Source organism: Lygodium microphyllum, chromosome 13, assembly GCF_053477565.2.
Source record: "Lygodium microphyllum isolate KBCC chromosome 13, Lygodium_microphyllum_v1.1.10, whole genome shotgun sequence".
Lineage (NCBI taxonomy): Eukaryota > Viridiplantae > Streptophyta > Polypodiopsida > Schizaeales > Lygodiaceae > Lygodium > Lygodium microphyllum.
This window is the reverse complement of record NC_141147.1, coordinates 112360876-112388249: the sequence shown is the minus strand read 5'-3', so window position 1 is coordinate 112388249 and position 27374 is coordinate 112360876. Positions and strand designations below refer to the sequence as shown.

Genomic DNA, 27374 nt, shown 5'->3' with positions numbered 1-27374 from the left:
TAGCTCAAAAAGAGATTTGAGATGAAAGATCTAGGACATGCCTCTCATATACTTGATATGTGCATTACGCATGACAGGTGTTAGGGACTCCTCTATCTATCACAAAATGAGTATATCCATAAAGTTCGTGAACGCTTTCTTATGCAAGATGTGAAGCCTATTAGTTGTCCATTGCCTTCTTATGTGAAGGTATCACGGGCCGATTGTTTGCAAATAGATGAGAAAAAGGCTGAGATGGCCAAGATTCCCTATGTATCTGCAGTGGGCAGTCTTATGTATGCCATGGCTACCCATCTCCTGATATTGCTTTTGCAGTTCGTGTTGTGGCATGTTATATGGCTACACTTGACAAGAGGCATTGGGATGACATGAAAGGTATCATGAGGTACTTGAAGGGCACAACTAATATGTGCATTTGTTATGGCAGCCAGGATACACGAGTCGTGGGGTACACAAACTCTAACTATGCAGGACATGCAGATAATAAGAAGTTTGCTTCTAGCTATGTATTCACTTTTGCTGGAGGTGTTGTTTCATGGATGTCGAGGGTGTAGAAATGCCCAGCCTCTCTACTATAGAGTTTTAGTATGTTACAGCCCCCACTGAAGCTTGCAAAGAGGTCATCTGGTTAAGCCGTTTGGTTGCTGACCTTGTTGGTATGACAGAGGCTATCCTTACACTACATTCGAATTCTCTAAGTGCTATCCGCTTAGCCAAGAATCCGATCTTCCATGTGAAGATGAAACAAATTGAGATGAGGTATCACTTCATTCGTGAGGACATTGAAGACAAGACTGTTGATCTTGTCAAGATCTTGACTAACTAGAATCTTGCAAACTTGCTCATGAAATGTCTCTTAGTGGAGCATTTTTCCTTGCTTAGGAAGATTATGGACATAGGATGAGATAATGTCTTTCCTCATCTTGTTGTACCTATGTACACTTGTACTTTTTCCTTTTTTCCCTTCTCACTAAGGTAGATTCGCCTTTAAGTGGGAGGTTGTTGGGGGTAAAGGTGCCTCTGCCTAACCACCCGTGTATTACTACACTGACAATATCCATCTACACACTGCAGGTGGCGGGCGCCCATCATCATCACTTCATTCTTTATTCTTTCAATGACATTTAAATAAAGGGAAGGCCAATCACACATTGTGCTTGTTGGAGCTTCCACATTTGGACTCTCTCTCTCTCTCTCTCTCTCTCTCTCTCTCTCTCTCTCTCTCTCTCTCTCTCTCTACCATAGCTCTTGCTCCCGCTCATGCTTCCACTCCAAGGCTCATCTCCCTTCAAAATGCACTACATATATGTGTATATGTTATGGTGGCCATGATACAGGAGTCATAGGTACACTGACTTTAACTATGCAAGACATATAGACAATTAGACAATAGGAAGTCTACCTCTAGCTATGTCTTTACCTTTGTTGGAGGTGAGAAATCCTCTCGACAATTTTAGATTGGTTGGTGCAATTAGGATTGCAATCTTCTCGGCCTTGGTAGGGTTTATTGCTATTCCTTGTGCCAAGACAATGTGGCCCAACAAAATGCATGAAGAGAATCCAAAGATGCATTTGTTGGGGTTGAGGAAGATCCCATACTCTGACCAGCAATCAAAGCAATGCTCTAGGAGTCCCTAATGATTATTGAGCAAACAGAAGGTGCAAAAATCATCTAGATATACCTCAATGATATTATGCAGGTGGTTTTGAAGGGGCCACCATGACTCACTAAAAGGTAGTAGGGGTGCTATAAAGCCCAAATGGCATCACCTTATAGGCATAGATACCCCATTCTGTTATAAATACTGTCTTGGATTGGTCTTCTTCTGCATTTTGCACCTGATTATATCCACCAAAACCATCTGGTTGGAATAGAGTTCATGAGCTACCACTGTGTCTAACCGTTGGTCGGTGAAGGATATAGGGAAATAATCTTTCTTTGTACCTTGCACTACATTGAGATTCTATGAGTGCTATTCAGTTGGCCAAGAATCCAGTCTTCCATGCGAAGACAAAGTACATTGAAGTGTGTTGCCGCTTTATGAGAGAGGTTGTTGAGGACAAGTCCATCGAGCTTGTCGAGATCTCAATAGACCAAAATCCTGCATATCTACTCATTAAAAGTCTCTCAGTAAAGTATTTTGCCTTCCTTAGAAAGTTGATGGGCGTTGGATGAGATGACACCTTTCCTCATCCAATTGTACTTTATGTCATTTGCACTTTGTTACTTTTTTTCTTGATCTCTCCTCAGTAGGGACACATTCACCTTTAAGTGGAAGGTTATTGGGGGTAAAGGTGCCTATGCCTACACTGCCCATGTATTCACTACACATAGTACTTGCACATCTGTATACTAGAGGTGGTGGGCTCATCATTATCACTTCATTCTTTATTCTTTTAGTGACTAATATAATAAGGGAGGCCGATCACACATTGTGACTATTAGAGTTCCCACATATTGAGACTCTCTCTATTGCTCTCTTATTCCATCCACCATATCTCACACCTTAGGTACTTCTATTTGCTTGTGCTCTCACTCAGGCTTCTCCCTCACAACACCATCTAGATCCCATTTGATTCATAAACTAAGTTAGTTGGATGGTGTTTGAGTCTACCTCTTATACAGAATCATCAAGGCCTCGACCAAAAATGATCAACTCAAGGGACTCTATCCTTCTATAATCTTTCTAAAATAGTAATCTAATGCTCATTCTAATTAGATTACTTTGTAGTCTCTCAAGGATGAGAGTAACACTTTCATACTTGGATTCATATGAAAGGTGAGAAGGATCGAAGCTTGCTTGGAAGATCTATGGCGGGAGAGCAAGAGCAAGAAAGAGAGAGAAACCAAATGGGAACTCCAACCATCACAATGTGTGACCGGGCCTTCCTTTATTCAAACTGTCACTAAAAGAATAAAGAATAAAGTGACGATGATGGGCGCCCACCACTTGCAATGTGTAGTAGCAGGTACTATCAGTGTAGTAATACATGTGAGGTTAGACAGAGGCGCCTTTATCCCCAACAACCTCCCACTTAAAGGCAAATCTACCCCAGTGAAGAGTGAAAAAGAAAAAGAAAAGACAGTACAATGTACACATGTACAACAGGATGAGGAAAAACATCATCTCATCTAACGCCCATCAATCTCTTGAGGAAGGCAAAGGGCTCAGTAGTGAGGCTTTTCATGAACAGATCGGCAGGATTTTCATTAGTGGAGATCTTGACAAGGTCAAAGACTTGTCCTCCACGACCCCACGTATGAAGTGATACCTCATCTCAATGCGTTTTGTCTTCGCATGGAAGACTGGATTCTTGGCTAGCTGAATAGCACTCATAGAATTTGAATGTAGCATAAGTATAGAATCAATCCCAAGGTTATGAACCAAATGGTCCAACCATATGGCCTCCTTGCAAGTCTCAGTGGCTGCAACATACTTGGCCTCGATGATAGAGAGAGCCGTACACTTCTGAACCCTGGACATCCAAGAGACAGCACCTCCAACATCAGTGAATACATAGCCAGAAGTGGACTTCCTACTATCTGCATGTCCTACATAATTGGAGTCTATGTACCCCACAACTCTTATATACTGGCTGCCATAGCAAATACACATATCTGTTGTGCCCTTCAAGTATCTCATGATACCCTTCACGGCATCCCAAATTTTCTAGCTAGATGTAGCCATATAGCGTGCCACAACACCAACTACAAAGGCAACATCTGGACAAGTGGTTGTCATGGCATATATCAAATTGCCCACGACTGATGCATAAGGGATCTTGGCCATCTTGGCCCTCTGCTCATTTGTCTGCGAATAATGGTGCAGAGATCAGATGCTGTATGCGTGCATAGCAAGCGCCGGAAGGTCCCCAAGAACAAAAGAACTCTACTTTTGCACAAAAAATAAGAGAGAAGACTTGCACGACATGAAGCAAAAGACTAATTGGATACAATCTCCCCCCATGCATTGTGTGAGCACTCCACAAAGCACGTATTTGATATATTATTCATCTCCAAGCTCAAAAAATAGCCCAATTTACAATTAGCACGCTTTAGCTTTTGTATTTGCTTTTGACCCACTAAAGATTTAAAGCTATTGGGTGTCCAAAGAGTCGGGCTGTGCCCAAATACAATGTCCAATAACAAATATTTAAATCGTGCGTCCATGCACATACAAAATAATAAATAAATATCAGGTGCTTCAATAAATAAATGCATCAAAATAAATATTGGCGCCATGCCTAAGATGCGCGCCCATCAAAAATGATAATTTCTTCTAAGTAACTTGAATACACGCTATCGCCCATTGCTTTCCAACACCACCGCTACCTGCTCTACACATCAACTGAAGCATTCACAATTGTTAGAAAATAATAAAATTAAATCGACAAAAGTGAATACCTAGCAGTCTTCAGCTACAAAATAAATAAATTTGTTAGAACTCAATCCTAACCTTAATTTATTATGAGTGTGCACTCTAAACTCATAAATATCCATTAATTTAAATATGTATTTTGTAGAATCACCCGCTATGGAATCACCCACTTGCACATTAAATTAACAAGACGCCCGAAAAGGATAGGTGTCCCCATCAACTTTTCGCACAAGGAATCCACCTTGTGTATGAGCCCCGGCAACAAATATAATTTTACGGAATCCACCACAAAACCTCATGGAATCCACCGTAGAATATACCTCCTGGCATCAAACAATCAGCTTTGAAACCTTCATATAAGAAGGTAATAGACATCCAATAGGCTTGACGTCCTGCATGCAGAAATGCTCAAGGACTTTATGAATATACTCCCTCTAAGAGGTAGAGTAGTCCCTAATGCTTGTCACGCTTAATGCGCATACCAAGAATGTGAGAGGCCTGTCCCAAATTCTTCATCTCAAAGCTTTTTTTCAGCTAAGATTTAAGAGTATTTCTCTCATCATGAGCTTTCCCTGCTAGCAATATATCATCCACATAAAGTACCAAAATAAGCAATGTGCCATCACGGAATTTATTTGTGTAAAGACATGGATCCATAGCACTCATGTTGTAGCCATGTGACCGCATAAAGGCATCAAACTTATGATACCACTCCCTAGGTGCCTAATTTAATCCATAAAAACTTTTCTTCAACTTGCACACCAGGTACTGCCTACCAGGTTCTGCAAAGCCCTTAGGCTACTCCATGTAAATCTCATCACCATGCAAGAATGCAATCTTGACATCCATCAGATACATGTCCAAGTCAAGCTGCATGACTAAGGCCAAAACCAAGCATAGGGTAGTCATCTTGACCACATGAGAAAAGACTTCATCAAAATCAACTCTATTCTCATGTTTAAAACCCTTAGAAGTAAGTCCTACCTTATAAGCCGGCTTGGGGTGTCCAAGGGTACTTTTCAGGTTGTACACCCATTTGCATGGTAGAGTCTTCTTACCAAATCCCAAGCCATATTCTTATGCAAGGAGTTTATCTCAGACTGCATAGCCCTCTCCCAAGAGTGATTATCACCCCTGCACATAGCCTCATCATAGGTGAGACGCTCTCTTGCATTTGTAACCAAGACATAATGCATCGAGGGCTCAAATCTATCAAGTGGACATCTATCTCTAGTAGATCGTCTTACAGCAGGCTCTGCTGCCTATCCAGTACCATGGCCATGTGTACCAACTACTGTTGCATGTTGACCATCTAGTTGTGCAGGCTGTACTAGAGCACGTGCTCCTCTTGGAATATAGCCCTACGTATCTCGACCACCTTCTCAGGTTGCCCATGAATCTTGTCTTCATGGAAGGCTACACCATGGCTACGGATGACTTTTCGCACATGCGGATCCAGAGGCGGTAAACCATTTTACCTGCATCTCCATAGCCAAGGAAAATGCATTTGACACTCTTAGGATCCAACTTAGTTCGCTTGTCTTTGGGCACATGGTAGAATGCCTCACATCCAAAGACACATAGGTGCACATAAGACGAAGGTTTTCCAGTCCATACCTCCTTTGTAACCTGAAAATCCAAACCATTGGAAGGTGATCTATTGATGAAATGCACAGTTGTACTGACTGTCTCAGCCCAAAAGCTTTGTGGTAGGTCTGCATGGCTAAGCATAATGCGTACACGCTTCTGGATGGTTCTATTCATCTGCTCAACCAAACCGTTCTAGGGTGAGGTATAGGGGGCGGTCAACTAACACTTAATACCTTTTTCGTCACATAGCTGCTCAAAGGCATGTGACACATATTCTCCCCCATTGTGAGTCCTAAGGCATTTCAACCTATGCCCAGTGTGGTTTTCAACCAATGCAAGCCATCTCTGAAACACAGCCAAGATATCTGACTTAAGCTTAATGGGGTAAGCCCAGACGCAAAAAATCGACAATAAATGTCACAAAATACTTTGCACCACCCATAGACTAACAAGGCATGGGTCCATAGACATCCGAATGTACCAATGCCAGGGGCTCACTCATGCATGTCCTACCAGACTTCTTATATGTATTCCTAGTCTGTCTGCCATAAAGACAATGCTCATATGAATCAAAACATGCATAGTCAAGGGGCGGTAAGTACTGCAAAAACCATAAAGCATTTTCATTCCCTTCAAGGACATATGGCCCAAGTGGGCATGCCAAAGAGATACATGTGGGATGAAATTAACTGACAAAACATGGTCAACAGAGGACCCATCAACTACAAGAGGATAGAGGCTACCAGCCTTGGCACCTCTAGCAAGCACAAGTTTGCCACGTGTGATCTTCGAGGCAAAATCCCCAAATGAAACATGAAACCCAACATCATCAAGTTGCCCTGCAGACATAAGATTGCGTGTAAGCACAGGTACATTACGTACATCCACAAAAAAGTACTACCAGTAGAGAACTATAGTCGTGCATCCCCAATGCCAACAATAGTGAGTGACCTGTCATCACCCAAGTGAATTGAACCAGAGACAATGTGGTAGGAATGGAACCACTCACGATAGGGTGTAACATGAAATAAAGCACCATAATCCAAAATCCATCACTATGCATACATAGAGTGAACCTCGGTCAATGGCATAGCATCACAAGAACTAGCTGCAAGTATGTACTCCCCATTGGAGTCATTAGTCTACATGACATTTATCTCCTCAAATTTCACACTGGATTTCACAAGCATAATGCTGCGATCAGAGGACTTTTCCTGTACTTTGTATTTCCCCTTCTCATTGCGTAACTCGTGACACTGTGGCCATATGTGACCCTTCTTGCAACAATATCCTTCTTGCAGCAATGATAACATGTCACATTAGCATTTCTTCCATGAGACTTGCTGCGCGACTTACCACACGTAGCTTAGACCTAGACTTCTGCGAGTCTCTGCCACAGCCATTCCCATGTCATTCTTTGCATCATCATCTCTGCCTCTAACAGTCAAAGCATGCGACACATGAGAGGCATCCAAGTTCTTATGGTTGATCTCTTCTTGCAGAAGAGTACTCTCTACATTAGGCAAGTTCAGGACTTGCATAACTCATCAAGCTCATCCCATTCGTCATCAGTCATAGTTTCAGGCTGCTCACCATGCATCCTTAGTGGCTTGATCTACGATTTCTACACCAATACCTGCCAAACTTGTCTCTTTCAGTAGGCATAATTTGTACCATCAAGCTTAGTGATGTTGAAGATAGCAATATTAGTGGAAGAAGATGCCATACTGCAGTCTAAAATGGTGCAGAAAGTGCAAAACTACTTGTTGTTTTCTGCTGTAAACAACCAAAATACCACCAAAACCAAGACACAATGACCATGAACCGATAGCTAATGATATTGCCCACCAAATACCATCAAAAGTACATAGAATCAGGGAGATTCAGCATGAAATTTCCACGTCAATCCATGCATAAGTACTTACTGTAATAAATTATAGCCAAGTACAATGAGAGCAAACTGTAGGCAAAATGAATGCACCAAGTCAACCACTAACTGTCAAAGCATAACCAGTATCAAGCGGGCATAAATTAGTGTGTGATAGTCATATGGACATCGAGCAAGCACCCAAGCATGTCAAATGAATCCATTAGTAAGCTGGCACACCCCCTGTGTAATAGGGCAAAGTGTACACAACACTGGCAAGACCTGACACAAAGAGGTGTATGCTCAGGGAGTGCAAAGCCCAAATCAGCCCAAGTACATCAGTGGGAACCACTGCATATCAACCATGCAACATCCAAGTGAAGATCCCAGTCTCATGTATCTGAATGCTCAAGTAGCATAAATTGCTTGCTCAAAGTCTGTCAAGCATATCAAGATGCTCCCATTGGCACAAAAGCCATAAATATCAAGCAAAGAAGCTCAACAAAGGCATATGATAGCATCAGTGCTAGAAGATCCAAGATCAAGTATCAATAAGACCTCATGAGCATATAGGCCGTGTAACATCCATACATAGCATCCATGGACATCAAGTACATCCAAACTGTAACTTTGGCAAGTTGAGAAATAGCCAAAGTAAGCTCAGGACAATCAAATGTCAAGCCAAAGCAAGGCTCAGTAACATCCAACTCCAAACAATGTAACGGGCATATAGTAGTGGCATAGGCCAAGCATGTCAAGACCGGTCAAACATAAGCAAAGTACATACCATAAGTGCATCGGATCTTCAAGCTAGCCCAAACTGATCTTTTTGCAGGTCTTCAAGCTAGCCCAAATTGATTTGGGGCCTGTGGAAGGACTGGGGAAGGTCAAGGCAAGGTTGGGGGAGTAGTCAAGGACCCCAAGAGCTCCCTTTTGAAGGGCAAAGTCACCGGTCATCGGTAGAGAGTAGGCATCACAAGAAGCAAGAGGACATGGCTGCCCTGCTTCAAAAAACCTATGGACTAAAGCAAAATAACAAAAGAGAGCTCCAATAACTCTGAAGGAATGCCACGAGGGTGCCCAAACAGGCTAGATAGGTGCTCTGCCCAAACAGGCTAGGTAGGTGCTCGGGAAGCCAGGGAGTGACGGGAGCTCAGAAGAGTCAGCTATGGCTGCCGGGAAGGAGACCCAATGAGTGTAGATAATCAATAGGAAGCTGAAGATGCCACGAACCAAGCTCGAGTAGTCATGAATCCATGCTCTGATACCAATTGAAAGGTGAGAAGGATCGAAGCTTACTTAGAAGAGCTATGGTGGGAGAGCAAGAGCAAGAAAGAAAGAGAGACCAAATGGGAACTCCAACCATCATAATGTGTGACCGGGCCTTCCTTTATTCAAATTTTCACTAAAAGAATAAAGAATAAAGTGACAGTGACGAGCACCCACTACCCACAATATGCAGTGGCGGGTATAGTTAGTGTAGTAATACATGGGCGGCTAGGCAGAGGCACCTTTAACCCCAACATCATAAGCAATTCAGCATCATTTTGATCTTACATGGCTTCATGGACTAATATTATACCCCACATATTTTCCTTGAAACAACATTGGGTTGGATTCTTTCCCACCACTTCTATAGTTGTAATCAATTAGCTCTAGCCCTATTAAATCATATAGAAATCCATCCAACTAATAGACTCCAATTGCCCTTCGCATAAGGCCACTAGGACCAGCTTTCCCTCGATAATAGCTTGAAATTGCTCGGCTAGATTGATAGGGGGGGTCAAAACCCTACTATTAGTCTCTCTCTCTCTCTCTCTCTCTCAATGCAATATGACCAAAAGAGGGTAAAAGGGGCGATACATATCATCAAAAGGGGGGGAGGGGGAGGAGGAAGGGGAGTATAGTGAGATGGCAGTATGTGAGGTAGTGAGTGGAGTGGAAACATGGAAGTGAGGATTGAGGAGGCAACTTTTTTTTTTTTTTTTTTTGGGTGAGGGGGGATGTGTGGTAAGGGTAATACACATGCTTAGTTAGATGATGTGGATATGTCCTCTACCTATGCTTTGACAATACAAGCAGTAGTGAAAATAGTGACTCAGGATGATAAATGAATGAATGATTTGATTGACGATGATGATGAATTGATTTGCTTGCTAATGGTAAGATATCAAAAGTTTGCAAGAGATTATAATGGAGAATACAAACTATGTAGGATATATTCAAGTTTATAGTCAAGGTGATCACTTTCAAGAGAATGACTTATACAATATAATGAAGTGGACCATTGATCTTAGCTGACATTGTGTGTTGCTATAGGTGGCCTGTTTAGACTAGAAAAGAGCATTTGGGTTGTGTGTACAACTTATTGGGTGATGATCACGTGGCTGTTTGACTCAAGAGGAGAATATAAATATATGCTACTGTAGTAGATAGTTTGGGCAAATTTGATGATTTCAATATTTGTTCTAAATCATAGAGGTTTGATAGTAGATCGTACTTCTACGATGGGTTTTTATACAATAGAAAGAGGCTTATCAAGTTTGGTAGTCATCCAAGTCAATATGCGAGAGTTACAAGCTCGAGGAGGTTGATGTTTGACCGAGACTGTGGATAGGAAAAGAGAGTTGCAGGTTGTGTAGTTTTTTAAAAGGAATTGAAGCTTTTTGAATTCGATCCTGATCTCTTCACAAAAGTTATAGTTCAGAAGTGAGGCTATAGTTTTGTTTAAGAATGCTTGGTGATCCGAGTTATGGATCAAAAGTTATGAGCAGTTTTCTACAGGGTGGTCCTAATTGATAATTTTTAGAGCAAGGAGGGACAAACCAAGATGGATGCAAAGTATGGACATCGACATTTGGATAAAAATGCCACATGTAAGTGAGATGATATAGAGTTGATGATCCCAATTGCAGGTAAAAAGATATTTAAGATATTTAAGAGATGAGAAGCAAATGAGTATTCAGTGGAAGCATTGACGGATGAGACACCACATGATAACATTGTAGAGGAAAAAGAAGAAGAGCTTGCAGAAGATGAGGAACTTGGAGCAAATTAAGATGAGTTTGAACTAACATTTGAACCTATAGATGATGAATATTAAAGATGACACATGCTAGATGGTGTGTAGGTTTGGAGGGATGGATATTGTATGGTTGCATGTTCAATGAAGGAAAAGTAAGGAAAATACATATATATATGTATTTTGGGTATGTGCTTATGGGATACTTGCTCATGATCCTGGCAGGTTTTTCAAGGATCAAAACTAATCCATTGAAACATTCTAAGTTTGGGTGGATCAAAAAACACGCAAGGAGTTATCTTGAGTGCTACAAGGCATCCATGCCTAAAAATATAAAAAAAGCAATGTGTCTTTCAAAACAACGTTTTCTGCTATTCTGAGAGAATTCTGGCAATTTTGCCCATATTGCCTTGTTAAACATGTCTGTTTTATTCAAATTGAGTCTTTGGATAACCATATTTAGAGTTTGAATATAAAAGTTAGAGAGGAAACAAGCTACAACCAAGCTCAGGATATGACTATTGTCCTTGAGTTTTTAATCATATTCCTTTACTTACAAGGTTTCTTTCTTAAGGCATCTACTTACTTACTATTGGTGGATTCTATGGGCTATCGAACTGCATTGTTCTAGGTGATTTTAAGCAGCAAAGGAGTAATCTTTTACCAATATAAATACTCATAAAATGGGGCTAAAGTACATTCGATTGATAGAGCATTCTAGGTTATTTTGGTTGATGTGCAAAGCTTAATCTTTCATTATATTGCTATAGCAAAGAGTTTCGAATTGCATAGAGTGGTCAAGCAATTGTCTTGATAGAGTTTCATTTGAGCCATCATCTTAGACATAGAGTTTGTAATCCGAAAAGAGTGGTCATAGTGTATAGAGCTTATCAAAGAACAATGTACAATATGTTTTGGGTTCTTTTGTTTCTCCAATCTATATTGTCTATTTCCTTTGAATCCTAGTAGTTAGTGGCTTGACATAACCACATACATCCCCCCTTGACCCCCTCAGGACACCATACCCATGTAAACAAGGATATTGCAATTATATGTTAATCTAAGAGACCGAATTTCCTTGATGCCATGAGATTAAGGTTACCTTTTTCCTAATGATACGATAAATACAAAAAAGTTACTATCATTAACAAAAAATTTGTTCTCCATTAATATACATAGGTATAAACTTGTTGGATGAAATATGCCTTATTATTTAGCTGTGTATAATTAAAGGTTTTAATTTTTTACAAAAGGTTGGTAGCAAGTCTTCACTTTTTTGAGAAGGGTTGGTAGCAAGCATTAGTATCATTAGTAGTAATAATGTGTTTATGGCTCTTGGTTTGAAAAATAATCATGTAATAGACAATTCTCATTGGGTCTATTGGGACCTAAGGTTGCCCGTATGGCATTATTTGCATGCATTTAGGAGTTAATTACAATGGTTTATGTAATTATGCACATATCATTATTAGTTTAGAAGCTATTGTCTCAAAGTACATGAACACCTTTTTTAAGCAGGGTGAATGACATTCTAATACCTTTTCACGCAAGTGTATACTTTTAGATACATTTCTTTGATTTGAGTTGGTATTGGGTCACAGATTTTTAGTCATAGTCATGATATCTACCTTCGGGATGGGAGAGATGTCTCCTTGGTTTCTCTAAAAACCTATTAGTGATATAATAACGAATTTATGTTGTAGACATTAAGAAGTTGAATAATGAAACTATGGTATTTCTTCAAAACTTATGATGTTATCATCTCTTCAAAATTTACCCTACTGGCTAGCTTTATCAACGGTTCCATTCTCCAATTGCTTTGTGTCTTTGTGACATGCCCACACACACATTCATGTGTTTCAATTTATACATGTGCATGTGCATACGTGTGTATGCATGTGTGTGTGTGTGTGTGTGTGTGTGTGTGTGTGTGTGTGTGTGTGTGTGTGTGTGTGTGTGTGTGTGTGTGTGTGTGTGTGTGTGTGTGTGTGTGTGTGTGTGTGTGTGTGTGTGTGTGTGTGTGTGTGTGTGTGTGTGTGTGTGTGTGTGTGTGTGTGTGTGTGTGTGTGTGTGTGTGTGTGTGTGTGTGTGTGTGTGTGTGTGTGTGTGTGTGTGTGTGTGTGTGTGTGTGTGTGTGTGTGTGTGTGTGTGTGTGTGGTGTGTGTGTGTGTGTGTGTGTGTGTGGGGGGGGGGGGGGAGGGATATAAATAAGTCAATAAAGATTTAGGAGCCGATCATGATAGTGGGGATATCAATTGGAAACAAGAAAAGGGCATACATGCTTCAAGTCGGCGGGGGACTTTGAGGAGAATTTCAAATGCCTTGCTAGCTCCATGGAGGTGGGGTGAATAGGGGTATAAGGCCAACAAATATGCGCTTTTCCATGGAGTTTATGCTAGTGTTGCGATAAGGAACACTAAAATTCATAATTAGATAGCAAATATGTTAGGTAAATTGACATACATGATGTTAATTTATGCCTACTATTGTGTAACCAATCAAACATGTCCAATGCCCTTCACCTTTCTGACATTGAATTAACACATCAGTCAGTGCTAACAAGGGAATATGAGCTTTATGATCCCCCTCCACACCCCCCCCCCCCCCCCTCCAAACTCCTTGTGTATGTGTATTAATAGAATGACAATAATCAATGAGGCTTGTGTTAGCATTGATGGGTTGTGCTTGAAGTGGTCTTGTGTAAGAGAGCAGATTTGACAAGTCGTGTGTTGTCAATCAAGGATGGTGTGATGACCATACTTTAGAAAAGTTATGCAAGAGATTAATTATGAAGCCACATGTAAATTGGTTGCATTTTTTGACCATTTTTTCACTCACACACGAGTATTCTTCATATATGCTGGTCATATGTGTGAGCCACCATGGTTGAGATGCCTTTCGTGCCATGCTCGGAAAGAACTCGCACAACATCTGAAAGTATCCATCTCGTACAACACCATCCTCACCAATGTTGTCTACCTTCGATACAATGAGATAATATGAAGGGGATGGAGGAAAAGATGCTATGAAGAAAATTAAGAAGGTGACGCCTAATACATAGTTGGATAATGGGGCTAACAAGGTCGCACTCCTCGAAAGCATTCCCTTCCACCCTTGCAATAAAGTTTCATTCAACAAACAAATCATGTGGTAGAGATTTCACCTTAAAATCGATGAATGAACAAGATGGAAAAGTAAGTTGTATTTGAGTTATTTCTTCACTTTGACTGAAACCCAAAATTTTTAGACATCAACCCCCCTATTGTCCCTTGCATTTCTTTGAGGGAATGCTTTTTTGAGCACTCTCCTAGGTTGAGTGAGAGGCTTTTTAGAGTTTTGTTCGTCATCTTTTTCGGTGGGCATTGTGATAAATTGAAGAGTGTCCATTTTCAAGACAGTCAACTAGCACTCTTACCCTATGTGTTAATTATAAATGACCAAATATATAGAGTTTAATTCAAAGCTATCTCCAAAATTTTATGGTAAAGGTTTATGTGCTAACAAAAATGTTTTTTTTGGTAAATAGTAGGCCTATTATTCCCCTCCCCCTACCCCCCCCCCCCCCCAAACTGTTCACTATGGCACAAAGGGAAGGTCAATGTCTAAATGGAAAGGTGAAAAGGAAAGCAAATCAGAAGAAGACGAAGAAGTGGTGGGCCATGGCCAATAGCCATATCTATCCAATGGCTGTAATTTGGCGGTAATTCCTGCATTTCAGTCGGCTGGAAGCCACTCATCGTTCATTCTACGCTTTACGCTCCGCAGTCTCTCCATCTCTTCCCTCTCTCACACACCCACACCCGCACACACAAACACTCAGGCTCTCGAATTCTTTGTCACACACACACACACACACTCACACGCAAGCGCACACACACACACACACACACACACACACTCACACTACACACTCACACGCAAGCGCACACACACACACACACACACACACACACTCACACTCACTCATTCTTTCCCTCTTTCCCCCCGTCTCTCAATCCCTAGACCTTCTGTCGGCACTCCGCTACTTCGCAGAATCACATCGTGCTTTACGCCATGGATTCCCTGGTCTTCTCATGCGAGTCTAAGGCCTTCTCGCGGAAGGTCGTTGGGATTGAGCGTCTTGCTTAGTCTTCCCACCTTACACATGGAGCTCCACTCTGTTGTCGAGAGATTGTGTTGTTCTCGTTATTTGCCTACGTAATCGCATTCTGTGACCTCTAGCAAGGTGCCATCTTGTACATCTGTACATCTCACATAACACAGACACAGATAAACGGAGACACACAAAAGCACAGACACACAGGCACATTCGTTTAGTGTGTATATGTACATAGCTTTGTTGGATACACCATTCCACCTGTGCGAGGATCAGATTCTCTGCTATAGCAGTTTGTGCGAGAAATGGCTTTGCATCCGCCACCTCCTGATGTGCTTGGCGGCGTCGCAGATGTACCCTCTGTCTCTATGGGCGAGGAGATGTCCAAAAAAGTGAGGAAACCATATACAATTACAAAATCAAGGGAAAGCTGGACGGAGCAGGAGCACGATAAATTTCTGGAAGCTCTTCAGCTGTAAGTAAAGAGTATCTGTCTAAATTTTTACTGTGGTTTTTATTCTGAGAAATGGAAGCTTTTATGTACAATATGCTCAGGAAGTTACGATTTAGCACACGATTATGCCTTCTGTAGAAGGCCTAAGTTCGAGTGGTCACAGTGTGCTTCATTTTAGCAACAGTGCAATCTCTGTGATGGCAGAAACTGGGAAAATTTTCACATTTAATATAAATCGGTACCTAAAAAGTGACCTTGTAGCATAGGCGACTGTTAAGAACTGATACTGGATACAACTGGGCCATCTACATGTTGCCTGCTCGTTAATTGTCAGCCTTCAAATTTCTCACTAATTCATGTGTATGCTTCGAGGAGCTACATGTGAAGTTCTTACCTTATATCTCTAGCGGCATACTTCAACCAAGGGCACATTCTCTGGTAGGATGTGTTGAATACCATCATCAGCCTTGTCAACACATTTACTCTTCTATCGTTATTCACATGCTTCATTTGGCACTTTCATTTCCTCTAGGGTGCTCTTGCAATCAATTTTAAAGGTGGATTCTGTTTGCATACAAGACAGCCTAGAATTTTCAGTCCATAATTTTGATCATGGACCATGTGCTAGACCTAAAATTCTTTTTCCCCACTGCTGCATTTTTCTTATGATGTGGGGAATTTGATCTCAAATTTTTTGTTGGAAAGCTCCTTAAAGTAACACTTTCACCTTTGCCGGTCTTAGTGTCATGCAATGCATACCTCTAACATACTTGAAAAAGGCCGTGGTCTTTTGCTTCCATAATTAACCCATACATTGTGAGAATACTCAAAAACGTAAGATAAATGGAACCTGGAGTTCTCTATGGCCCATGTAAATCTATTTGAACAAAGTCAAGGATACTGAATGAGCAAGCAGTAGTCACTTTATGGAATGGGAATGAGGTCTTAATATTGCTCACCCTCAAGACAAGTCATACATTCACATGGAATCTGAAGTTTCATGGTCTAATGGAGGTTGCACGTTTTCTACAATATCAAAGACCTCAAGTCTTGAGATGCTCGTGCATGTGAAGCAAGACAAACTACTCTCTCTCTTCACCATGATGTGCGGTGAGGATCACTAAGTAGATGCATCTCAGTTCCTGCTACTGTATGTAGAGGTATTTTGAGTTGCAGCCGACCTTGGCTGGGGCTGAAATAAATGCATCCGAGTGTAGATCTGGAGCATTAACTGGTGCTCAAGAGTGTGTATCACTTCACCTTCCTCATGACCAGATTGGTTCCATTATCTCAGTTCCTGCAACTTTACCTAGAGGTATTTTGAGTTGCAACCCACCTTGGCTGGGGCCAAAATAAAATCCTTAAGAGTGCAGATCTGGAGCATTGACTGGTGCTCAAGAGAGTGTAGCACTTCACCTTCCTCATAACCAGATTGGTTCCATTATCTAGAAGTCGCTTGGTGATGCTTTATGTTCATTCAAGGTATTACTACCTAATCTTGTATCTACTTTGGGAACTCTTGTGATGAGCATAGTTACCAAGAAATACATTTCCTATGGGTTGGAAACGCTAGAAGTGTTCATGTGTCTCCAATATTTAGGAAACCGGTGAATCGAAAATTTGATCTCTAAAGATCACAATCGGCCCAATTTTGAATGCTACATCAAAACATTCTTTTTTGCGTATTAAAAGATTGCTCGTAGAGGTGTAGATTTAAAGTTTGGACTTGTTTAGTAGCAACTTTCACAATACATGTGACATGTCACATGGTCCATGGATTCATTTTGATGTCCCGTAGAGACACGGATTGCTATTGCTATTTTGACATTGGTAGTTTGTATATTTGAGCAGTTTTTTATTTATGGCACTATGCCTCTTTTATATTTATGAAATTTGGATGAAGAATTATAGAACACAATGTATCATGTATGTAAATTGTTTCTCTATTGAATGTTCACTTAGAGTTTATATACACATTTGAATCATGTGAAATATGTGTTTTGTTGTGGCCCATGGATTTTTAAGTGTACTTTGTGTTTTGTTGTGGTCCTTGGGACTTGAAATGTATTTATATGTATAAAGATTTCAATAATTTCATCTCAAATATACATTTTCTTATGCTCTAGGAGGCTCATATGAACCTTTGAAACCTGTTTCTTACCTTTTATTTTTGAAACTTGTGGCAACTATGATGATGAGCGCTTAGTTGTCATTGTGTAGATGGATACTTTTTGCAACTCTAGGAACCGTAATGAACATTTTTTGTGACAAGGTGATCTACATAGATGTGCCTCTTGTCTCTCTACGATTTAGAGAGCTCAATATTCTATAGAGTCCTTAGTATGATGACCATACATGTGGAGCATGGTTGCATATAACATAGAATTTTGATGTGATTGGAAATGTATAAGAGTACCATGTTGGCATCCTATTCTTGGTATATTGACATTTTGGTTTAATTTGTCATTGTTACATGTTGTACAAATCAGTTATGTCACATGTAAAAGATGATGCATGTAAATGATAGTATATTGTAAGAGTGAGCAATGGAAGGAGATCATGGACAGAGAGAGGAGAGAAAAGAGAGAGTGTGTGTATGAAGAGAAAGAAGAAACAAAACTTATTTGATATTAGCATTGAAAACAATGCTACTAGAGCAAGCCCTTGCACGTTGTTAGACTATGTTAGTGAGGGTGCTGGAACATGATAGGAATGGGAGAGAATGTAGATTGCAATGAAAAAATGGAGATTGGAGATTGGAAATTGGCGAAGATGGAGGGACAAAATCTGGCCAACTTGTAGCCAAAATGATTTTTTGACTTGTTATCCAACCTATTGTCTCTTAAACGGTCAAAATGGGCCACTTGATTGCCAAATGGCATTGTTGCAAATGTGCTTCTAATTAGGGATTGAAATGTGATGAGACATGATATGCATGCTGAAATTAGACATGACAAAGCTCCTTTGGCTTTGTTGGACATTGACGGGGAGTCCACAACTAGGAGTTACAATATAAAATACATTGAATGCTAGCATCCCCTCTTAGATCTTGAAAGTGGTTGTAGGCTTAGGTGTATATGGCAAAACATAGAATATTGCTTAAGTAACTTGGTGAAGATATTCATTGCATTGTTTGCAGTAGTGGGTGCTACTACCAAGCCCATCTCATGCTCTATGATCTTTGATGTATATTTGTGGTAGGTGAAACCGGTCTTTCTTTTTGACAAGGGTGGTAATGATCTGATTTAATACTAATTACAGCAAGCAATGAAATTCAAATAAATTGAAATGCAAATGTTATTGAATGATCTTGGGTAATAGACACTTTGTTGGCCCCAAAACTCACTCCCCTTTTAGTATTTCTTTAGCTTTTAGCAATATTGGATAATATACATTGAGATTTGGCTCCAATCTCCTTCGCTATCCAATATTTTTTGTTGTAAAAAATGACTAGTAAGCCTTCTTATTAGTTCACACCTTGATCCAATAGGGGGTTGGCCTTCAATCCTTGGTTGGTTAAATCTAACTTCAAATCCATTTGGGATGTTTGGTTTCTTGAATTCTTTGGCAATTGCTTGAATTCTAGTTGTTGATTTCAAGTACTAAGCCTTTAATTTCTTGGCATGGGCAATGAGGTGGTTGCTAATCCCTAATTTTTGCTATAATGTAGGGTTCACAATAGCAAAAACACAATTGCTATTCACTACGGCTTGAAAACGGTTGAAATCTATTGAGGCATTTCTTGTAAAGGAGAGAAATCTTTGATTTTTATCGCGGGAAAGTGCTCAAATCTATTGTTGCTTTGCTGGAAATGGTTGAATGATTGAAGCCCATCAGCAATAAGAGCCCCATAGGTAGTCGCTTGCCCTTGTGGGCGGGTTGTCACTTGCCTCCAATGGCCGCTTGATCAATTGGCAACAACTCTCTAATAGTCCCCAATGTCTGCATTGATCACCAACGGTTGGAAAATTGTAGTAGTAGCTCTCTCTTCTCCTCTCCCAATCTCCACTATGTTGGTGTTTGTCTAGTATCACTTATTATAACTTTTGCCTTTGACACCAATTGATATCTTGGGATCCTTGGCCCATCGTTGTGACTTAATTAACTTTCATATCACATGTGCACCTCACATGTACAACTTGTTTTTAATGCTGATGTCAAAATGCCAAGCATAGCATTAAAATTTCATGACCTCATGACAACAAGAGTGCTTTGTGGTGTCTTAGTTAGTTTCTTCTTGTTGTCTTTTGCTCGGATCAAGGACTTGGCTCATCAATTCTTGATTGGGGACCTTTAGTGTGACTTGTTAGAGGCTTCTCTACTCCCATTGGCATCTTCTTAACACCTCTAATAAAGGGTTCTCATCTTGAGAAGGGATTATGCTACTTGGTAGACACCTATATCTTTTGACTACATTGATATGTATGTGGTTTGATCTTCCATTTGTTTTTCTACTACTCTTCTTTGGCCATGCCCAAGATTTGAAAGGGGGTATTGGTGGACATGTTTTGCCATTTATGCTTGTGTGATAGTCTTTCCCATTTCAAGTCCCAGGTACATTAGGTGGAGATGAGGACTTTCTTTTCCGTTTCATCCACTAGTTCACTTGAGCCTGTTTATATTGAACATTGATCGTGTTGGAGCGTATTTGCTACTTACGCCAGTGGCAATTGGGTGAGCTAAATTGATTTGATCTCATGTTGAATACAATGTTGTTGTAGTCAGTCCTTGCATGCTCTTGGATTGCATCAATGATGCCACCAAAATGTGGCAATCAAATGTCTCTTCTTACCACAATGATAACATTGGGTCTTCGACTCCTTCTTGGCACCCTTCTTTGAAGCTGTAGATGCCTCATTGGAGCCACCATACTGAGATGGAAGCCTCCCTTGTAATTGCAAAGGTGCTTCATGCTCAAGTAGTATTGAGGACATATGAATAAAGGTCACCGACATCAATGAAGTCAGGGCTAACAAAGCATTGGCTTCTCCATCAAACTTTGGAGGGAGCTTGCAGAGCACAGTTCCCACAAGATGAGCCTTTGGAAGGGTGGATTGCACATGACAAAGTTGATCCTACACGTGTGCAACACGAAGCAACAATGAGTGGATAGTGCCCTTTGGCTTAAACTTCATCTGTCGGAGTTGTCCATAGAGGGTAACTACGTGCATGGTTGAGGGAGCCTCGTACGACATTTGAAACTATGTCCATATTGTTGACGTTGTTTTGTAGGAGGTGATGGCCAGTTGAACCTCTTCAGAGATACATCAAAATCCTATGTTACCATAGCTTTTTGGTGTTTGTCTTGGTTCCAACCATTAGGAAGAGGAGTGGGAGGTGGAGGACGCTCAATAGCTCTAGAAACAATGTACCACAATTCCTTCTGCATAAACCACACTTCCTTAAACATTACTTTAAGTAACGAGGGTTGTGAAGTTTGCCATTAGTAGAACAGCATGGATGAGCCATTTGGAGAGGATAGGAACAGAAGATAAGGAACACGGAGAGAGAGTACAGCCAAACACAACATGTAATGCATGAGGTATGAGTTCATGCATAACGTTGAGGGTAACTAATCACGAAATTTGCAAAATATCTGGGAGAATCAGTAAATCAAAGACGAACAGAGGTTGAAAACCTTGATGCCTAGCCTATAGGAGCATAAGATGCTGCAAATGCAAATGCTATAGACCCAGATGCAGACAAACCAGCATTAAAATGCAAAGAATGGAAGGTTGTGAATAGGCTGAAAATCCCCAAAAACTGGTTGCCCAGGCTGCAGCAAACAGAGGAAAGCAGATCGGCATTAGAAAGTTGAGGGTCGACTGTCAATAATAGAAACAGCACTTGGAGCCCGAACATGGATGTTTGATACCATGTCAAAAGTGGGTGCAACAATAGATGTGTAGAAGACTGCTGTAATAGATTGGACAACATGAGAGGAAAGAGAAAATTGAAGAAAACAAATAAATACTGCAAAGGGAGAACTTAGATATATGCTCGGGAAATGGAATCCATATACCAAATATGAGATAGTCGCATACAACAATGAGTTACTGGTTGTGTGGGCATTGGCACCAGTTCCCTCTCTCCAATAGGGCCTGCATTGGAATTTGCAGATGATGAATGAATGACCATATAGGAGGGAGCTGAATAAGTAGGCCAAAAATATGCCATATAGGTGGTCAGGTCGGCCGACAATAAATGCCTAAAATCACCACAAATAATGATAATAAAAATACCTAAAAAACACTACAATGCCCAGCCCATCGAAACACATGCCTAGACTCACTCATGAGCTTACTAAACTGCTAACACTCTCCATCGGATAGGAGAGTGGAGAGGAGGCACCTATAAATAGGTGATGGGGAAATGCCCAAGGCAATTGGGTTGGACATAAAAGGCTGCCCAAATGCACACACAAGCACCCACCCAAATTTCGAAATACAACCAGTAAAACCCATGAAATGTACTAATGCTTAGAGAAACAATTGCTGATCTCTGAAAGAGATGAATAAGATAGCAAGAACACAAGAACTTCGTGAACAAAGAAATGGCTCATGGAATCCATATACTAGAACATGAGAAGATGTGTACAAGTCACATGCAACAGTGACCATAGTGTGTCTAATCTTCCCCTCTCCAATGGGTGCAGATGTGCAATGGACGAGGAAAGTGTAGAGGAGGCACCTACAAATAGGAGAGGCTGAGATGATTGGGCTGGACATATAAGGCTGCCCAAATGCCCACTTAGGTGCCTGACCAAATGGCCAAATGTGACTAATAAAACCCATGAATGTCCAAATGTTTAATAGAATGCTCCTACACCTGGACACAACAAAAGATTGGCTCTATTCATGTTCATTTTGACATTGCCGAAAAATGTCATTGAGTGCTGAACACAGCTGCAACGAGTGAAGGAAGGCAGAGCTGTCTTATGAAGAAACACAGGACTGCACGGCCCTTATGAACAGAAAGAGCCTCCTTCAGTTGAGGAAAATGCTGTTGGGGGATGATGTACCTTTGCTTTGTTACCATTCAACAAAAATTGAGAACAGCAAACACTCACAATCTTACTTTAAGGCTGCAACGTTAGAGGAAAGAAACTCACAGTTCGCTTGAGGGGATAATGTTACACTAGTGTATGCTAAGGCAATATGAGATTATGAAACGTGCTATTTGGACATTATTGATGGGGCATCACTCTAAATGTATCACTTCCAAATAGTTGGGGTGGTGTGACCAAAAGAGAGCAGCACACAACTTACTTCAGGGAAGAATGCCACCTTTGTTTGCCTAGGTAACATGAGAGCACAACACATGATATTTGGACATTGCTGATAGGATACCACTCTAGTGGGTAATTTTGCAAAAAGTGGGTGTGGTTTAACCAAAACAGAACTGAGATAATATTGTAACAAAGAACAAGATAAACTGCATGAGTAAATTAGCTTCTTGAATTAGACCAGTATCACTGTCCTCTTTCCCAGTCCCTCATTTGATCTGTTTTCATTTCCCTAGGTGGCACACGTTTCATTCCTCATTCTTGTTCCTATCCATCCATGATTTTTGGTATGAATATGTTTTCAGCTTTCCCCTTCGTTATTTTGGATTTTTTCTGCTTTTTAAGCTTTCATATAGAGACTTTTCCAAGGTTTCATGGCAAAAAGTTGACAAATAGCCTTTTTTTGGTGTTTGAACTTGTGAAGTCCAAATGATGTTAGATTGTAAACCTGAAGCACACTTGTGATCCACGAAAGGAATGCTCTCATTTATGCTGATTAGCGAATGTTTTAGAGATGGTTAGATTCACGGGTCATTTTGAGCTGTGAATTTGGCTTTGCTAAACTTTAAATTTCACTAGTGGAATATCTATAATTTAAAAAGGTTGAAATGTAGCACTTTGGCGCAATCTAGATTTCATAGCATTCTTGATCACACTGTTTTTATGGTTTGGCACAAGAATCAGTAATCTTACTTGGGAGAGGTTCCAAGTAATATCCATATAGATTTTTCTGCCTCGGTAAAGGGTTCTTGCAAGTTCTGATATTGATTGTATTTTTCTTTTCTGTCCAGATTTGATCGGGATTGGAAAAAAATTGAAGCATTTGTTGGCTCCAAGACAGTTATTCAGGTTGGTTATCTTACAGCTGCTAATGCTTGTATCTAGTTTGTGCACTCCAAACCTAGCAGCTGTGGGGATTTAGTTGTTAACCTGTATAGTTCTGATAGACAAAAACGTTTGTATTTGTTTTTGGAATGTGCATCTTCCTAAGTGAAAGGTATTGTCTGTCAGATTCGAAGTCATGCACAGAAGTATTTTTTAAAAGTACAGAAGAATGGGACTGGAGAGCATGTACCTCCACCACGGCCCAAGCGGAAATCAGCCCAACCTTACCCACAGAAGGCTGTTAAAACTGGTACAGTTGGGAACTGTCTGCTCCAATTCCTACATCTCCCTGCTTGTTTCTTGCCATGTGCTAAAGATGTAACTGCTGTCCTTTTTCAGCTCTTGTTGCACATCAAGTGTCCAGTGGTGTCATGCCTATCAGTCAAACTGAGCCTGCCTGTACAGGTGCTATACAACCTTGTGCAACCCTGCCGGTCTCTGCTCCAACCATGCCTGCTTGGGTGCATCATATGGCCCCTCCGCAAACTGTTGGGTACATGACGAAAGGTATTTTTGACATCTCTAGTGTTGCATTTCTTAGATGAATGTTACTTGGTATTACCTAGTGGATGCCCTGTTACTTTTGCTTGTCTGGTCAGGTGATGAAATTATTGGGGCAATGCCACCTTCTGTTATTATTTATGTAACAGTAGAAACTTATTTTCAGGGCACCCTGGTTTTGTGTCTCTCTCCCTTTTTCATATGCATGATATTTAAGGATAATGTGTATTTACAAACACCTTTTCCTACATTTCCTGTTCCCATTTCTTCTTTTCACGTGTGTGATGAATATATGGGGTTATGTGTTTGGGGTTTTCTTCTTGCTAACCTGAGTGCTTATTAGTTCTCTGATTTGGTGCTTTTATCTTCCAAGCAGGTTCTCTGGCAGCAGGCTTTTCGGGCATAGTTCCTGCAAAAGATCGTATTGGTTGCAACAAGGACAGCTCCTTACCAAGTCTTCATTGTCAATTTGTCAAAATAAATCAAGGGAGTGGGGACACTGTTCTCCGAGGTAATCACCTGTAACACAGGGAGCAGGTTTTTTAAACCTGCTTCTTTGTACGAAATGCCTTGTTTGTTTTAGCTGTTGATCCTTTTTGACTGAAGAAGTCAAAGCTTACTGGTGCTTTTGAGGCTGGAAGTAGATCATGGTCACTATTCTTGGTAGTTCTGATCTAGATAGAATCAGTCAGTAGTGTCATCTTTGGACATGGGTGTGTCTTCTAAATTTTCCTTCTTTTCTTTGTCGTATGCTGTTGGAAGGACGAGTGGCTGTTTTCTTTAGGAGCTTGACTTGAGTGTTCTAAGTGAGTGGTGTGGAATCTGATACAGGGAGTGAGTGCCTAGATGCACAGGTCTTCAGTTTTTATTTTTTGGTTTGGGTTTTATTACATTGTATTATGGTCTTGTTGAGCACCTTCAACTGGTCTGCAGGCTAATTAAATCACTTTTTTCAAAGACGGAATGTGCTTTAAGACCAATGATAATGAGAATCTTTCTTTTATGCTGTTTCAGCAATGCCAGACTTCGCGGAGGTGTATAGTTTCATTGGAAGTGTTTTTGATCCAAGTACGGATGGCCATCTGAAAAGGATGCAGGAGATGGCCCCTATCGATCGTGAAACTGTAAGGAAACTCTCTTGATTTGCTGCCTTCCACATTGAGTTTCGCGTCGCAGTGATTTCCACTGTTTGGCCAGTTTGACTTTTATTTGACTCATTGCTTGATTGTTGTTGTTTTGAGCACGTGGCAGGTTTTACTTCTCATGAGGAACTTGTCAATAAACCTATCAAGCTCAGATTTTGAAGAACATGTAAGGATGCTATTTGGAGTTTAAGATTGGATGATTTTTGTCTTGATAACTTCTGGGTCTCGTCTCTGAGCTGATTTGTGTGTTCATGCTTCCATAGAAGCTTTTCCTTTCAGTTTATGACATGGATCCTGAAGATACATTGGCTGGAGTAGAAAATGACATAAATAAGCAGGCCGACTTTCCGGCTGTAGCTTCTCAACTGCTGGTAGGTGTGAAAGTGTTCCTGGTGATTTGGCAATTGTCTGCTTGATGCTTGAAACTGTTCTCTAGGATTACATCTTCCCTTACCAATAGCAAGGGTCGTGGTACTGACTACAGGCTAGTGGAGATGACCCTGTTGTTACAGGCCATGAGGAGTCACGAGTAAGCAATGTGAGAGAAATGACTGGGGAATCAGAAGCTCGAGAGGAGAAGCTAACAGAACCTTGTGGCAAAGGGGCAGTTGATATCCGCCAAGAATGGAACGCAGGTGAAGGGGACGAGGAACAGGAGGGAAAAGCTGTGCCCAGGCTTCTTTATAGTGCACAACCTTCTGGGAGTCCACATAATCTATTGAAACTTGAGGAATCTGCTGATTTTGAAGAATGTCAGGCCCCAGAGATGGTGGATAATGGTGAGGGTGAAGCTGATGATGTGGACATGTGGTGGTCATGAGTTGTTCCAACTTCTGCATCTCACAGCTGCTGGGGACAAAGGATATACTTGAAAGTTCAAGATTTGCTTGCTGTCACACCTGAAAGTTTGTTGTAACATACCTTTTATTAGTAGCTTCAGTGGGCCACTTGGCCTCTTGGCAGAGTGTTCTATAAATGCGGTTATTTAGGATGTTATATCAGATCTGTCGCCTCAAGATGGCCAGATTGTTTTCTTCTTCAAATGTATTATATGCTGTAATACATCTCCCTTGTACAGTGAAATTTTGCAGCTGCTAGAAGGCTTATGCGATGTAAAAACCAGAGTCCACTAATATGGAATGACTTACTATATATTTGCGGGAATCAGCTAGAAGGACAAAAATCTGCAGATACGCATCACCGGGCTTCTAATTTCTGGCATTGGAGCTGTAATGACAAACTAAGATACTTGGAGTCCATTCTGATTACTTTATGTGTAACTAGTAGGCTGTTGCTGCTCTCTCTCTCTCTCTCTCTGTGTGTGTGTCTATTTTTCAGCCTTACGTTTAAAGCTAACTTTCCATGCTAATGTAGCAGACACCTTCCTCCTGCCACGTGGGAGAGGAGAGGCTATTCGAATAAAAGGCCAAAGTTTCAGTTTTGGCCTTAGTCTTTCTTTTCTGCTGAGAACCATGCACTAATATGCCAGTTTCAAGAGTTTACAAGCACCGTCTGGTCTGGGATACAAGGAGTAAAAGTTATAAGGACAGGACCGAATATGCCATTTTTTGGGTATTCATTGGTGAAGAGGGTAAGGAGTGATCATGCTATCTTTTTCAATGCAGTAGCCTGCCCATACAAGGCCTCAGCTGTAAGTAGGGTGGTACAAGTTTTCCTTTACAACAAAAATTAAATGAAGACTCCCCATTAAAAAACAGGGTTAAAGCAGTGCCCTACAATGGATTTGATAAGGAGATGAAGACTATCAGGAAGATGATAGACACCATTGGAGTTGGAGGAGGAACCTTTGAAGTCACTGTGCCAAAAGCTTTGATCAAGGAATTCTCCAGTAACTAATAGTACACAAAAAATCTGCAAACTAAAACCATCAAGTTGGAGTAGGTGAAAACCATGGAGGAGGTCAAAATCACTCCACAAAGTGACATCTAATGCCTTGCGGAATCCACCTTGGGCCCATGAGAGCACGATTTGGAATTGAGTGTAGTAGGAAAACTGGCATTTTGGCGAACTCGGGTGCAAAGCATTAAGATGCATAAAGATGAGAAGGTGGACTAGAGATATCTCGAGAATGGTGTTACATTTGTGTATATCAATAGGCTAAAGAAGAAAGCTCCCTTGATGAGTAAGCC

General features: G+C 40.8%; 1 protein-coding gene across 5 annotated transcripts; it reads left to right on the top strand.

Moving 5' to 3' along the window:
• Positions 1-14769: 14769 nt before the first annotated feature.
• On the top strand, positions 14770-26539 carry LOC148027067 (protein REVEILLE 6-like). 5 transcript variants are annotated; one of them, XM_087691606.1, is made up of 10 exons: positions 14770-15083; positions 15306-15429; positions 23485-23542; positions 23705-23828; positions 23918-24085; positions 24456-24590; positions 25094-25203; positions 25331-25390; positions 25488-25595; positions 25709-26535. In XM_087691606.1, the coding sequence occupies exons 2-10, from the start codon at positions 15323-15325 to the stop codon at positions 26042-26044; spliced, it is 1206 nt and encodes a 401-aa protein (XP_087547732.1). In that variant the 5' UTR covers positions 14770-15083; positions 15306-15322; the 3' UTR covers positions 26045-26535. The 5 variants fall into 5 exon arrangements, with proteins under 5 accessions (XP_087547732.1, XP_087547733.1, XP_087547730.1 ...); XM_087691607.1 differs by having other exon boundaries at positions 14770-15429; positions 23984-24085; positions 25709-26539; XM_087691604.1 differs by having other exon boundaries at positions 14770-15429; positions 25709-26534.
• Positions 26540-27374: the final 835 nt, after the last annotated feature.

Coding starts and splice junctions, on each gene's coding strand:
- LOC148027067 (XM_087691604.1), top strand. CDS start 15,260: ATGGCTTTGCATCCGCCACCTCCTGATGTGCTTGGCGGCGTCGCAGAT. Junction 24,086..24,455: donor TGTTGGGTACATGACGAAAG/GTATTTTTGACA, acceptor TCTTCCAAGCAG/GTTCTCTGGCAGCAGGCTTT. Junction 24,591..25,093: donor TGGGGACACTGTTCTCCGAG/GTAATCACCTGT, acceptor ATGCTGTTTCAG/CAATGCCAGACTTCGCGGAG.